The sequence below is a fragment of the Trichoplusia ni genome, chromosome 9 (assembly GCF_003590095.1).
Source record: "Trichoplusia ni isolate ovarian cell line Hi5 chromosome 9, tn1, whole genome shotgun sequence".
In the NCBI taxonomy this organism is placed as follows: domain Eukaryota; kingdom Metazoa; phylum Arthropoda; class Insecta; order Lepidoptera; family Noctuidae; genus Trichoplusia; species Trichoplusia ni.
The window spans coordinates 15,246,592-15,261,280 of record NC_039486.1 but is presented as its reverse complement, the minus strand read 5'-3'; the positions used below and the strand labels follow the sequence as shown (position 1 = coordinate 15,261,280).

Here is a 14,689-nt window from a genome sequence, read left to right as displayed (position 1 = left end):
TAGATACAAATACAAATGTTAAGTTTATAAACATTTCTTACCAAAACTTGATCAATTCCTTTGGATTGGCACCATCATTGACGCGGATTAGGAACTCGGCTAGAAACAAATCCAGCCAGGTCGATTTCTGGAACAGATTTTTTTATTTTATTACCATAAGTTAAGGGTAAAGATAAGGGAAACACGGAAAGAATTTAAACTACAAACAAGCAACTGAATCCGCCAACTTCTTATTGCAAGGCACTACACAACGAAGGATTCTTTCATGATGAGGTGGCTAGGGGAAAATGTTAATGTTTATCATTGTTTTGTTCTTTTCATTTTTAATTTTACACTTATTTATGACTTTATTATTTATGATTATATAAGTACTAATTGATCTTGATACTCATAAAAAATAAGAATAATTTTGGCAATAAAGCACCGCCTCGTGAGAACAAGTTGAATGTTAATATTTTACCGATTTCCAGTTAAATTGTACTGGCATGATGTTACGTATCGAATAGATGATTTCAGTAACGTCAGTGGACCGTGACCGCGACTCAATTGGATAATAGTTCCTCCGCTTTCGTATTTCGTGCTACGAGCTGAAGCATATGGAACAGGGTTTCAACTGTGTTGTTTTTATTTATCGAGCTGAGGTTACTTGCGTATTACGAACGTAGATGTAGATGTAGGCTTTTAGGACTAAGCATTCGATATGATTCATGCTAATAGTCAATCTTTGATCTAGTCTTTCAGTTGTATACATTACTTTTAGTATGAATCGCACTTTCATATAAAGTTCCAACAAGTTACCTCATAAGTGCCAGTCTCCGCTTTGAAGAAGTGATCCCAGTATAGTTTGAGAGTGTCGATATCCTCCTCCGTCGCCATTCGCACTGTCCTCCGACCTGCGGCATGTCGGTAATGATCAACCAAACTGTCAATTGACGAGGACCTGCCCGCACAACTCATATCACATGTCGATACACTCCCAGCTTAGTTTAAATGGCCGTGTACTCTGACGCCAAGCGGTTGTTTTACGCGCAAATTATAAATTACATAATCGGTGCACATGGCCAATAGATACATATAAACTTAAGTAATAAAGCAACCAAAGTTAGTCGATTACACATATCATTATCGCTTAGCGCGAAAACTATAGAGGGTAAGTAGAAGTTCAACTCTTTGTCGATCAGGTACTGCGTCACATATTCTAGTAATATTGAGCTGTAGTTTTTGACAAATAGTTTGGACATAAACTTAATAAATAAGTTTATGTCCAAACTATTTGTCAAAGTTAGTTTGGGAGAGATAAGTGAAATTTCATCCATACTGAATCTAAGTTCCGGTTAAGTCACAGAACCAACAACGTATAAACAGACGAGGTATCCTACTCAGGGTGAAATCTTATCGTATTGGGAATATTATCGTCTAGGTATTGTGTCCATAAATTGAGAGTCTGTAACCGGATGTCGGTATCCCTTGTTATTGTTATAAGGAGGTCAGGCGGTACTTCGCTTAGAATACTTAATTCTAAGACGCCAAAACACATGACAAGAACCCGCTAAGTCTAGATAGATAATCACATTAGCTTAACCGACTTTAGGGATTAAGCTGTAAACGAAGGTTATAATATAATTGGATGATGAAATACTGTAAGATGTCTCATCAGTATGTACGTGTTCTATAGGCGACCGTTGAGTTATAGCTGTGTATTATAGGTATATCCTGAAGCAATGAACATGGCATACTACTGCGCAATAGCATATATTCATGTACGATTGCCGCCAAGAAACTGCTAGTTGTATACTTGTTGTGTTGCACCGAAATGCATTACCTAATTACTGTATCACCTACCTACTTGTTTCCAGTAGATTACAATCAGTCAACAAGTTAACAACCGTTTACAAGTCATGTCTAATCAGTCCTACGAACACTAGACAAGGGATCCAAAGATTATGAACTGCGTGTCGATACAGTTGGTCCACATTCGCGTGCGATGCGTAGGTACATAGTGACCGCCGAGTGTTGACTGGCCGCGGAGCCTTATCAGCGCGGACATTATTTATTGGAGTGCGAGAAGAACAGAGATAATGGTCGTCGTACAATAACTTTATCAACTGGGAGATTTACATGTACCTAGTCCAATTTATATTAAATTGTATTCAAACCTTAATGAATCTAATCAGCACTGATAAGCTTGTAAAAATGCTGTAACATGGAGATACACTTGTTGATAGTTCAGTGACTGACAGACGCGAGTTCTAGTTGCGTTGTTATTTGTTAATGTCACTTTAATGATAACTGGATGCAACATTGTTTACTACATGAGTTCTGGAAGTTGCCAGATGAGACTGCTTGATGAAAATTACATATCCTCATTAAAGTACGACCTGTTCTATCAATGCGCCTTGCGAATTACGAACTTTTATAAAAAACTTAGCAAAAAAATATATTTTTAGCTGAACCTTGCTTTTCATAAAGATTTTTTTAAAATTTTTGCCAAGACTGGCTAATTCTATACAAGACAATTTTATCAAAGTATCAAAAATGTTACAACTAAAAGAAAGTTTGATAATATAATAAAATTCAATATTACTGAGCACATATCATCATGACCTGGTGTATAGGTATAACAGAATAATGAAATAATGACTAAACAAACTGCCATGTTACACAATTATCTTAGTAATAATAGATTCATTAACAATGTAATTGCTATGTGGCTCAGCATCTGTGAATTGGGTGTAACATTGAAATAAATCACACTGATAATGTCAAAACTTTTATTTAATTACTTTTTAATAAAAAATATATTGTTTTAACACCATTATAGTGTGACTGTACATTATGAATAATTGTGCTCAGACTTTTATCAGATAAATTGAAACACAAAAATTAAAAACAATAATTAAATTTACATATTATTATTATTTACTAGTTTTAATTTTCTTCTCATGATCACTGTTTCTGTACCAATTGATAAAACATATTATGGGGCAGCTTATTTCTGAATGTTGTATTTCAGAATGAATAAACTGAAAATACTTCAACTAAGTAGGGGAAAAAAGCAGCTGCCCAAAATAAGATCACCACAGCTCATTTTATTTATATTCAATGTAAATGAATGTATTAAAATATCCTTGATGGACTAGAAAAGAATTGGCTTTTACCATGCTGTAAGGTACTACAGATTATAATGGTTTATTAAAATTGAATTGCTTGTATACTACAATTTATTCAACATTTAACAAGAAAATACTTGACATTACTTGACACTGACTGCTGATACAGCAGATTAGGTTTGCTTTCAATAGGAAAGAAAGTTATTATTTAGTTTTAGTAAAAGTTTTCCTTCTGTTTTTATGGTGAACTACCTAATGAGTCCACAATGAATTTTAACAATACAAATTTAAACAAAATAATGAATGTGAAATCACATTTATATACTATATACCCGTGTTTAATGACTGATAATTTCACAATATTTTGCTTTGAAAATTATTTTAAGCATATAAACAAAACAGAATAAGGTGGTTAATCAGAATCTAATAAGCCATTGATAAACCGAATAATATTTTAAAAGTTCATGTAAACAAGGAATACCTAACTATCAAGAATACAAGCAGACAAGATGATAAATAAAACATTTTATTTTATTAAATAACGAAATAATAAACATAAAAACACTTACATGAAATATTTCCTTAAAACCAACAACTTTCCAAACAACTTCAGTATCGATATATAATAGTAGCCATACAATTTATTAGTATTATGCGATCAAAAGTTAATTTATTGCAAATAACTTTGCAAATTGCGGGTCAAACAACCTCGTTCTGTAAACTTTTTGACAACTTTGACAGCTGTTGTGTTTGACATAAATCTTAGAGATGGTGTAGCCAAATACAAAAATATTGCTATTTCTGCAGTTTCACATAAATATTTTTTATTTTCTCTTGCAAATAGTTAACCTGCCTTTACATGTTAAAAAGTTTATATTTATTTAGAACGTGAAAGAAAAATAAAATTTTAATTTTTAATAAAAAGGTCTGATAAAAACTTACATTTTGTGTCAGCTGTCTTGAGGCTGTCATCTGTCAAAATGTTCATAAAACGCGAGATACTGGCGAGAAAACGGTGACTTGATCCGTGATTAGGATATAAGAAGTGTGTGCTACACAAATTATATGACTATCGTGTGAGAATAAAACATTGCACCATGTGGGATCAGATAATAGAATATTTAAAAGATCCATTGCTTGTTATTAAAGTGCAAAACTTTTTTGGAGTTACGTATAAAAGTAATCAAAGTACGCATAATAATGAATCATCCGAAGTGCTACATTCCGATAGACTGGAGCATGTAAACGAGACTTCTGACATCAAGCAGCACAAGAGAATACCCAGTAATATATCCAGCAGTTCGCAGTCGTCGTACGACACGGACAGCTCGGCGGACAGCAGCGCGAAGGACGCGGTGGAGTGCTCCATAAACAACAGGTTCTGGTACTACCTGTTCGTGCTGGGCACCGAGCTGGGAGACGAGATATTCTACGCGACGTTCATTCCCTTCTGGTTCTGGAACATAGATGGCGCGGTCGGCCGGAGAGTGGTGCTGGTCTGGACTGTAGTCATGTATATTGGTGAGCATAAGATTAATATTTACATTTCTTTTAGATTTAAACTTTCTACCAATATAAATAATGGAATAGAAAACAAATTACTGCATTAAAGATACATACTAAATCAAGTTTAATAAACATGGTCTAAGAAATGGTTTATAACCTGTTTGACTAACACTAATAAACACTAACTTTTTCACATCTACACATGACCCTCTGGTCCCAAACTTATCAGAGCTCCTAGCATGTCAGGGAATGTACACAAATAATACCAACATAAATTGATAATTGGTCATAGGTTGGATCCAAAACCCGCAACCTCCACAGCCACATCAAATAAAGTGTTTAAAGTATTTCATACTAAAAACTTTTCCTCATTTGATTTAAAGAATGAATTCATCACGATATAGCAGCATGTGTTGTAAAATTACTATTTCATTATTTGTCAACCTCGTTTTAAGCTATAGTTGAAATAAAACCTTCTAGGAAAAGCCATATATTAATATATTTAGTAGGGATGCGCCGAATAGTGGTTTCACCGAATAACTGAATACCAAATACTATTCGGTTTACATTTTACCGAACCGAATATTAGGTTCAAAATTGTATTCCTTCGCCGCATAAACAGGTTTTAACATGTCCTTTTTTATTTTATTATCTTAGTTCAACATTTTTTTATAGTATTTCGTAGACTTATAACAGAATACGTTATATCTTTCGGCACCAAACTGCATATCTGCCTAAGACCGAATAGTTATTTGGCACATCTCTAATATTTAGCTTTTCCTAGAAGGTGCTTGCAGTGTAACAACATACAAAATCAATCGAGGAAAATTTAAAGGAAATTGGAGATCTATGATAGCTTATGTTGATAGACTATTTACTCATAATAATTAATTTTTTTACTTATCTATTATGAAACATTGTCATTTGCTATATGACTCATTGTGTTACTAATATTATCAATATACTAATTAGTGCTTTCTTATTAATTATACACAATTCTAGAACTTTGTACCTACTAGTTGAATTCAATAATTACACCAATTTATACAAAGTTATGAAGTGTAGAAGTTAATTGGTTGTGGAATATGTAACATGAGCATCTATTTAGAGCATAGATGGGAACAATAATGTGGAGTAAATGAGTTTCATAATATTGAAGTATACATTGTGTTCTCCATGCAGGGATTCCTGAAATTGTTGTGAAATACAAACACAAGCAAGTGATACAGTCATTGAGAGATTCTATGTTCATACACAGCTGAGCAAATAGATCAACGTCAAGAGCCCTGTTCAAATAACAAGGCTTTTGATATCAATCTATTTGTCAAGTGGGATATAATGGCCCCTGATAATAAGATAATTTTACATAATTTAAAAATTTATCACATAACATAAAACTTTTAACTAAGCATCAAATAACTATTGTTAATCTTGGATGACGACAATTACTTAATTTTTAAATACCTATTGTTTTCTATATACTATTATGACTAATAAGAAATATTTACGACACATTTTCATTTCTCATAGATTCCTTATCTAAAGAGGTTAAAATATGATTAATAAACTGATCAAATAAAGTGATACTATTTTCCTTATTAGGTTTAAGGTAAATTCCTATCTTTAATCCATTTGTTTAGATGCCTAAAAAACTAAACAGTTTTGTTTTGTCATCTGAAACATCCATACTAATATCATTAATGTCAGAGTATCTCTGTCTGTTTCTTCAAATATAAAGTATTAATGATTGTAATAAAATTTGGTATGCAGATAGTATTGAGCCCAAGAAAGGACATAGGCTACTTTTTAGTTAGCACAATTGGTTGTAAGGGTGGTAATAGGGGCTCAAAGTTCATACAATATTTTTCTGCATTGGACAACAGCTTTAAAATTTGGCTTAAGTATTGTTTTTTTTTTTAATAATGCCATATGTGCACAGCAATTTTAGGGTATTTTCATTTTTAGGGGGGTAATTTGAAGAGGGGGTTTTATCTACATTTTATCCCGACATTCCTACGGAAATGTGCACCTTAAATTCAATTAACAGTATTATTATTTTATTTATAAAATTTTTATGTGTGCACAAACTAATATAAAATATAGAACATCACTTATTTCAAGGTGGTTAATTTACAACACAAAAGCTGAACAGTTACATGATAGTTATGCATATATATTTGTACAGTGATGACAATTTATACAACAGAATGTTATGTAATACAAAACTAAGCAGTATTGTTGGATATATATTGACACTTGTATCTTGTATCTTATGATTAATGTCACTAAATATAGGATTAGTAGAAGGTATTACTTTTTGCTGTTTCAATACAATACTCGATCAGATAAGATTGTGATTATATATTTTTGTATTACCTACATCGTACGGCAAGGTCGCGGAAGTTAAGACTCGCAGGCTTTTTGTTTAGATTTTATTTATATTCCGTCGTAAAAAGAGACATTTGGTTTGTACAAATCTTTGAGTGAGTCTTTTGAAATTCATGAGTGTATTATCACTTGTTAACAATGGTTAAGGCAAATATCGTGAGGAGACCACCACACCTGAGTTCCTCCTGCGACGTCAGAAGACTGCGAGTGGCTTAACTTGGACGCGAAACCTGGTTGAACACAAACTATACGAAAGAGATATTTGCCATAAATTAAATCCAAATCTACAGTTCATCAGATTAAAAGTCTTAATAAAAACGATAAAACTTTTGCATGTACACCTATCATATATTGGAAATCATTAATAAGGAAGTACCTAAATCATTAAATATGTTGACTTAGGTTTTGCGATGGCGTTGTCAAATTGCCGTTCAACTGGTACCATGCGCCATCGATGTCGGCGTAACTTTCGAATAACTCGATGACTTCGTTTCTAAAGTATTCATCATGAACTAAGCTCTAATGGTGAAAGTATAAATCACGCCATTTCAGCGCAAGAAACAATCTTGCGACTTATCAGCACTGTTTGATGTTAAGATGTTTAAAAATACAAAATCAGAACACTGACAGTTTAATTATCGCGATAATCTTGTTTTTTTTTTATATGGCCCTTGCGATCGTTTCAATGATGCATAGATACAAAGTTCCGATAGTCTGTCATACTGCATACCTAGTTTAGATTAAGTTTTTTTTAAATAATGTGACCTAACTATTAGAAAAATGAAAATACCCTAGGAACTCATTGCTTAAGAAATCAAGGTCTAAGAATTTTTGTGTCTACAAGGTGTTTTAATGCTAAACAAAAACACGTTTTCAGGTCAAGGTTTCAAAGACATAATCCGCTGGCCTCGACCCGGCTACCCGGTGAAGAAGCTGCAGCAGAAGTGGGCGGTGGAGTACGGCATGCCGTCGACGCACGCCATGGTGGGCGTGTCCATCCCGTTCTCCGTGCTGCTGTACACCATGGACCGCTACCAGTACCCCATACCGTGGGGGATCCTCATCGCGATCTCGTGGTGCACTCTCATCTGCGTCAGTCGCGTGTACTTGGGGATGCACAGCGTTCTGGTAAGGTTTTTATTTGCTTCTTATTTCCACCTTACATTGTCAAACTTATTCTGGCTTATATCTATTCAATGCAGAGGCTAAGTGTCCCATGCATTTTCCCCCCTTGATTTACAATTATTTACTTACCAATGGTTGTAGTTACCGTCCCATACATCACCTGGTTATACTTATATGAGACATGAAAAACCTTACATTACACAGCATTACAAACACAGAAAAACATACAGGAATGCATACTATTTACATTGTGCGTTATCTTTATCCTTTTAACATACACGATTAGTTTCCCACGACATCCGATTAGCATTTTGTAACGCAGATATTTTTATTACTCTTGTAACAAGACGATTTGCAATTTTAAGCTGACAGACATCTACTTTTATGAAGTAGGTAAGTTTGAGCAAGGCCCACAAGCTGTCACATACACTTGTTGTTAAGATAAATGTACATAATCCTCTTATCCTACGAAACACTTTAATATTCTACAAAAAGTCATTTATTATTGAGATTTTTACACATTCGGAATTAACATAATAACAGTGCGTAGTTCTTCTCCATTTACAAGACCACTAATACAAGACTACAAATAAAGAAGTTATCTAACAATGTATAGCTTGATGATTATTTATTATTAGCGGCAAAAATATGTGCTACCATCATGTAGTACTCGGTTCTAAAGACCCCGTTCCCGGTGTTGCAGGACATAGCCGCCGGCCTGCTGCTAGCCACAGCGCTGGTGTCCATCCTCATCCCGCTGGTGGACAGCCTGGACGGCTTCCTGCTCACCTCGCAGCTCGCGCCCGTCCTCGTCATAGCGCTCTCCATTCTAGTCATTGTGTACCATCCTAATGCCGATAAGTGGACGCCTACCAGGTGAGGAAACATTGATTCTCACTACCCAATTTTATTAGGTAGCCTGTTAGTAAATAGTAAACAGAGATTCGAATATTCGTTGGTCTTAATAATGAAGGAATGCTGAAACCTGAAACTTTCTTCACCAAAATTTCACCTAGGCCCAGCAGAAGACTTGTTTTACTTTAAAAACAAACATAGTACGTATAAATTTAAATTGGAAATGCTTTGGATTGGAACACCTAATAGAAATCCTTCATCATATATTTTTTTAAACATTTGCCTACTGTTTTGATGTACCTGTCTATCCTGTGCATATTAAATCATAAAATTATCGTGACAGTAGTGATATAACAAGTATTTTCAAGACCTACTTTAAAATCGCTTTTTATTGTGTACAGATTCTGAGCCGTAAATCTAGAAACGTTGACTGAGTTAAATCGTGAAAATTTTCCTTGTGTATTTCCCATCGTAAAGATATAGAAGTATGTTATTTACACAGATTTGAGCTTATCTCCTCGCGTCGTACACCTGTGGCTGCTTAGGAATGAGTCAATGTTGTTGCTGTTGTGTAATGCACAATGAAAATAACAAATAAACATAATTTTGTACGATAAAGTAGCATTCTTTGTCTCAGTAATTAAGGATTGATATAAATACTTATAAAGAGCCAATGCAAGTGAAGCGAAAGGAGAAAGTATGTTGTATTGTTCTTTAAAACCGAAACAAACTACCATGAATTTTATGTACCAAGTCTCTTGTTTTATGAAAGTTTGCTGAGAGAAAGTTAAATAATTATCTTATTAATTTGATTTTTGGCAACTAGGTGTACACAAATTACTTGTAGTTGCCTCATGGCTGTGAAGTAAATCTATTGTGAATTATAAGAGTCATACTCCATCGTCCTTAACCACCTGGTATATTCGATATTCGGCATAGGCGTTTGGTAACCTAATCCACATTACTCATGAACTGGTGGTTTTGTAAAAGAGTGACAGCAAAGCATGCTGTTCGCCGTTTCTTCTCCACAGCTAAAGTACTGAAGAAGCGTTGAAGGGCGATCTGTACAGCTTGTTCAAGTACTATTTGAAGTTTAAATGCGCTAAAATATGCTAGAAGTGATAAATGAATTTTGGTTATTATTTATCTGGGATTGTGCAACAACACAATGTAGTTTACAAATTAATATATTTAAAGAGCAATCTAACGAGTAATGTAGTGTCAGCGACCGATACAAACAGTTGTATTGATACCGGTGCGTTGTGATATTGCAGGGGCGACACGACCATGATCGTGTCGGTGTGCGCCGGCATCCTGACGGGGTCATGGACCAACTACCAGCTGGGCAACATGCAGGCCAGCCCGCTGGACCCGCCCTACGAGATCATCTGGCCGTCCAAGGAGATGCTGGGCTGCACCATCCTGCGCACCATCCTGGGCTTCTGCGGCGTGTTGGCCACGCGCGCCATCGGCAAGTCCTGCTCCTACGCCTTCGTGTGCGCGCTGCTGGGCAAGGACAAGAACGAGCTGCGCAACTCCGAGAACAGCTTGGACAATAAGAATAAGATTATTGTCGAACTCAGCTACAAGTACTTCACGTACGGCATGATCGGGTTCAACACCACCTACGTGTTCCCCAACGTGTTCGACCTGCTGAAGATCAACCGGCCCACCTACTACACGGAGATCTAGCCCCAGTGCTAGCGCGGACTGCGCATGCGCCGCCAGGGTACGCCGCACTCGACTGTTACCTGTCGAGACTCCGCGATACCAATGGTATTTGTTAACCGCATTCAAACTAATTCCTTAGAACATTTGTTGCTAGTGATAATGAAAGTTAAAAAAGACCTAAAACACGTTTGTAGTAATTTCCTGGTTCCGAAGATCTTAGGTGAGGTTCATAAGTTCAGAACCAGGTAAAACCGTCGTGATTTAGATCCTTGCTGTAAGATTGTGCATGTAGTGTCACTGTGTCACTAAATACACTAACACTGAACAAACGGTGAGTGTGAGTTGCGTGAATGTGTGCGTTAATAGAATTCATTTTCTATTTTTCTATTTGATGAATATTTTCACATATAGTTAGATTCTATTTATTACGGCACAAACGATTCCGATAATTGTTATTTTATTGTATAGTATTTTTGTTCGCATTTGATTGCGGATAGTGTGATGTTGTGCCTTTAGAGGGCGCTGATTGTTAGCACGACTCGCTTCAAACGCACTGGAAAAGTACAATAATTTAAATAGTTAACGCATACAATTTTAAATTCATGCCTTCTTGCCATTCATGAAAAAAACCTCTGCGCACTCGGTGATTCAAAAATCGCCTTTCAACTGTAATATCCACATATTGAGTGGGCTCTTCTTAAATCAACGCTTTCCTTTAATTATACATCTTCTATTGCATAATTTTAACTCTTTGTTAGTTCAACGTGATTTCACACTTAGTTTCAGTATGACGCACGACAAGATGCATTTTATTTAGTTAGCAGCGGCAATACAAAACACAACCGTCGTATTTTAAGACCGTCGCATACTATGAATTATGATGGTAACATACATTTTGCCTTCCCGTCCTTTGTTCTTGAGCCCATAAGCTGGCCCAACCGGCCAAACTAATAACGCAACAAAGCCCCTTAATGATGAAACTTAAATCTAGCCCTCTTGTACTGTTTTGCCTTAATACGAACTGTCGAGGCCGAACCTTGCAGGAGATTATCGAATGTTGCTCACGTAGGAAGCTTATATATTTTCTCAGGATTGAGATCGGAGCATCACAACGTAACAAATCCCCAGGACCTAGTGCAGGCAAAGCCGAAGTCAGGACCTGTGTCAGTGTACATTAACCATATTGTTGCAATATATCTTATTTATTTCGTTTGCCTCGAATCTATCTTTTTATATAAAAACGATAAATAACAGGATAAAATGTAAATAAACTGTTGGCAACACAGTTCGACGCGGTACGCGGTGCTGATTGAATGAGACAACCGTGAGAAACTTGCCACAAATTATAACGTTTTAAATGCAACCTGGCGAGAAATAAAGTGATTGATCATGCAATCACTGTATACCAATAAAATTCTGATTTCCGAAAGGTTAAGATGCAAATTAAAAAAATAATAATTAAGGAATGTTGTCCCACGTATTTCCAAAATAAAACGCTTAAGGTCATTACTCAGGGTGTTAATGATCGATTGCGATATCAGGAACGTCTTAACGTCAATTGTTTCCGCACTTAGTTTTTATTTTTTATTTATTATTCCCTACTAGATCGTTAGTGAAAAGTTAATTGAAATAATAATTTTAACGCGTTTAAAAATATTTATAGCTAGTAATTACTCCAATAATATTTAATGTTTAATCGTATTGTTCATTAAGAAATCGATTAATGGCTTCTACTAAATACCACAACATATTTTTAAGAATGTGGGCTGGAAAATCCTTAATTTGACTTTAAATTAGAAGGAACTAATAGCTAAGTTCCGCTCTCCTGGCGTGGAGAACAGGGTACTTAGATTTAGGTAACTGTCAATGCCTATTAATGCAATACTTTCCAAAATGCGTAACTATTTTTAGTTCCTAATATTTAGTGAAAATAACATCAATTTGGTCATCATTTTCATAGTTCTGTTTATATTTATGAAGGTTTATAATTATAGTGTGTATGTGTTGTATTTTTTAGGTTCCAATGTATTGGTAATTACGGAGATATCCGCTGCGGTTAGCAGGGTTTTACAATTCTTATAAAATATGCCAATGTGGGTTTTATCCTAACACCCTAGTTCCAAGAGTCACAAGCTGATTTAACAGTATACTTTACAGGGCTGTACCCGTACTACCGTCTTTACGAAACTGCTTTTATTTTGGGAAGACAGATAGTGGCAGTTTTGGTCCTAAGTTTCTTCCTTATTGTATGAAATATGTTAAAGTCATAAAAGGCCCACGAGGCAGACACCTCCTGATCTTTATTTCAAGAGTCTGTAGGTTATCGCTCGTAACGCCGTCTACGCGTAGGTACGGCATACAGGGAAAACGAAACGAATTAGTTTTCCTTGCACAGAATTTCTAATTAAATCCTAGTAACAATCCGTGTTGATATTCCTAGACTGGCCTTTGTATTTTCCACATTGTAAAATATGGTAATCTGTAAACTAACTGTGCATTGCGTTTTTAAGGTTTTATTTGAAACTTAAATCTTATAAGACAGTTTTAATCCAAAAAGATACCTGACGACAATATCTATACAAATTTATCCTTGGTCTAAATCGTAGTGGGTATTTTACATAGGGTTGTTTACAGATGTTAATTTTGTATTAGGAACACGATAAAATTGTAGTGAAATAATATTTTAATTATATTACTGATGATGCCTGTCGATACGAGATGTACTGATCTTTACATGTAAAAAATTGTCAGCTTGTGACTAAAATGTAAAAATACTAACAACGATCTCATTCGTTCGAAACAAAAAATTAATATATATTGTTAACATTAAATAAAACGATTCCATGAAACATTAAATGAAATGGAGCTTTATAGCGAAAGCATATACGTACACACTCGCAAGCGATTATCAATTAAAGGTTAAATCTTCGACTACCCTCATAGCATAATTTACATTGTGAACAATTATGCGACTATCACAATTACATCACATTAGACTAGCTTTACTATTTTCTTATATTCAAGACTATATTTGAATGTGTTAGGAGCAGAGTCGTGCTAGCGCGGTGTGAGTGAAACAAATCTCGTACGTTTATCATTCCAGTGCCTGATTTACAATGACGATAGTCTACGGTAAATAATGTTATGTTGAATAATCTATATTTTAGTAATGTCGTTACTGTTTGTACGACGACGTACTGTCGACACTTATTGTGATACATTTTAATATTGAATTTTACTGCCATACAATAAATTATTTGCACTAAATTGGAGTTTGTATATTCATCACACTAATTCACACTTTTATGATTAAACTAGCTTTTACCTGCGACTTTGTCCGCGTGGATAGAAGATATAAGTTTTTTTTTTAATCGGATTACTTTTTAGAGTCCACGCAACTTATGTCCATATTTGTAAGATTTTTCATCACTGCTCGGCTCCTATTAACTATGGTGTGATTATAGATTTTATATCCTCCTCAATGAATTAACTATCTAACAATGAAATAGATAGTGAAATGAAGAATGGTACCACCTCATGTACTACCTGCTATACTGTACTAAACCCTCATTTAATACTGCTCCCTGCCCTGCTGGTACTACCTTTATGTACTTTCATGGTACTTACTGTAGATGCATGCATCCAACACCAACTACTTACCATCCCACACCAAGTACCAAAAATCTCTTAAATTTTATTAAAATCAGTTCAGCCGTTTTGACGTGAAGAAGTAACAAAGATACACACACGCTCACAAATTTTCGCCTTTATAATATTAGTGGGATGCTGATGTTTGTTACCTCTTCACACTCAAACAGCGATCTTGAAGAAATATGGTATGAAGGTAGCGGACGCGTAGATCTTGGACCTTTCGTTAAAGGATAGATAGATAGAAAAGGAGTGAAATGTTTTTGCAGCTGCGGCCGACGGCGCAACAGGCCTAACTGGTTTCACCCATGCCAAAATAATTATCATAGAATGGCTAGGGATTTGTAAAATCCATAGCTAATACAGTGAAGGGAAGCCCCTTTGGG

General features: G+C 35.2%; 2 protein-coding genes across 2 annotated transcripts in view; one reads left to right on the top strand and one right to left on the bottom strand.

The window, feature by feature from the left end:
- The window catches only part of LOC113497450 (lysosomal-trafficking regulator), a 35,824-nt gene extending 31,924 nt beyond the window's left edge, over positions 1 to 3,900 (bottom strand). Inside the window, exons 1-3 of the mRNA XM_026877004.1 lie at positions 3,680 to 3,900; positions 799 to 893; positions 42 to 127 (exon numbers count right to left, since the gene is read on the bottom strand). Of these exons, the coding sequence (XP_026732805.1) occupies positions 42 to 127; positions 799 to 876 (164 nt within the window). The 5' untranslated portion in view covers positions 877 to 893; positions 3,680 to 3,900. The remainder of the gene's footprint in view (positions 1 to 41; positions 128 to 798; positions 894 to 3,679) is intronic.
- Positions 3,901 to 4,085: 185 nt separating this feature from the next.
- LOC113497564 (sphingosine-1-phosphate phosphatase 1-like) lies at positions 4,086 to 13,922 on the top strand. The gene is made up of 4 exons (XM_026877154.1): positions 4,086 to 4,631; positions 7,882 to 8,132; positions 8,833 to 9,005; positions 10,259 to 13,922. Exons 1-4 carry the CDS (start codon positions 4,208 to 4,210, stop codon positions 10,674 to 10,676), a joined length of 1,266 nt encoding a protein of 421 aa, XP_026732955.1. The 5' UTR covers positions 4,086 to 4,207; the 3' UTR covers positions 10,677 to 13,922.
- The last annotated feature ends 767 nt before the right edge of the window (positions 13,923 to 14,689 follow it).

Excerpts from the sequence above, each read along its gene's own strand:
- LOC113497564 (XM_026877154.1), top strand. The coding sequence starts at position 4,208 with ATGTGGGATCAGATAATAGAATATTTAAAAGATCCATTGCTTGTTATT. Across the intron at positions 4,632-7,881 it reads GACTGTAGTCATGTATATTG|GTCAAGGTTTCAAAGACATA; the intron begins GTGAGCATAAGA and ends ACACGTTTTCAG. Across the intron at positions 9,006-10,258 it reads GATAAGTGGACGCCTACCAG|GGGCGACACGACCATGATCG; the intron begins GTGAGGAAACAT and ends GTGATATTGCAG.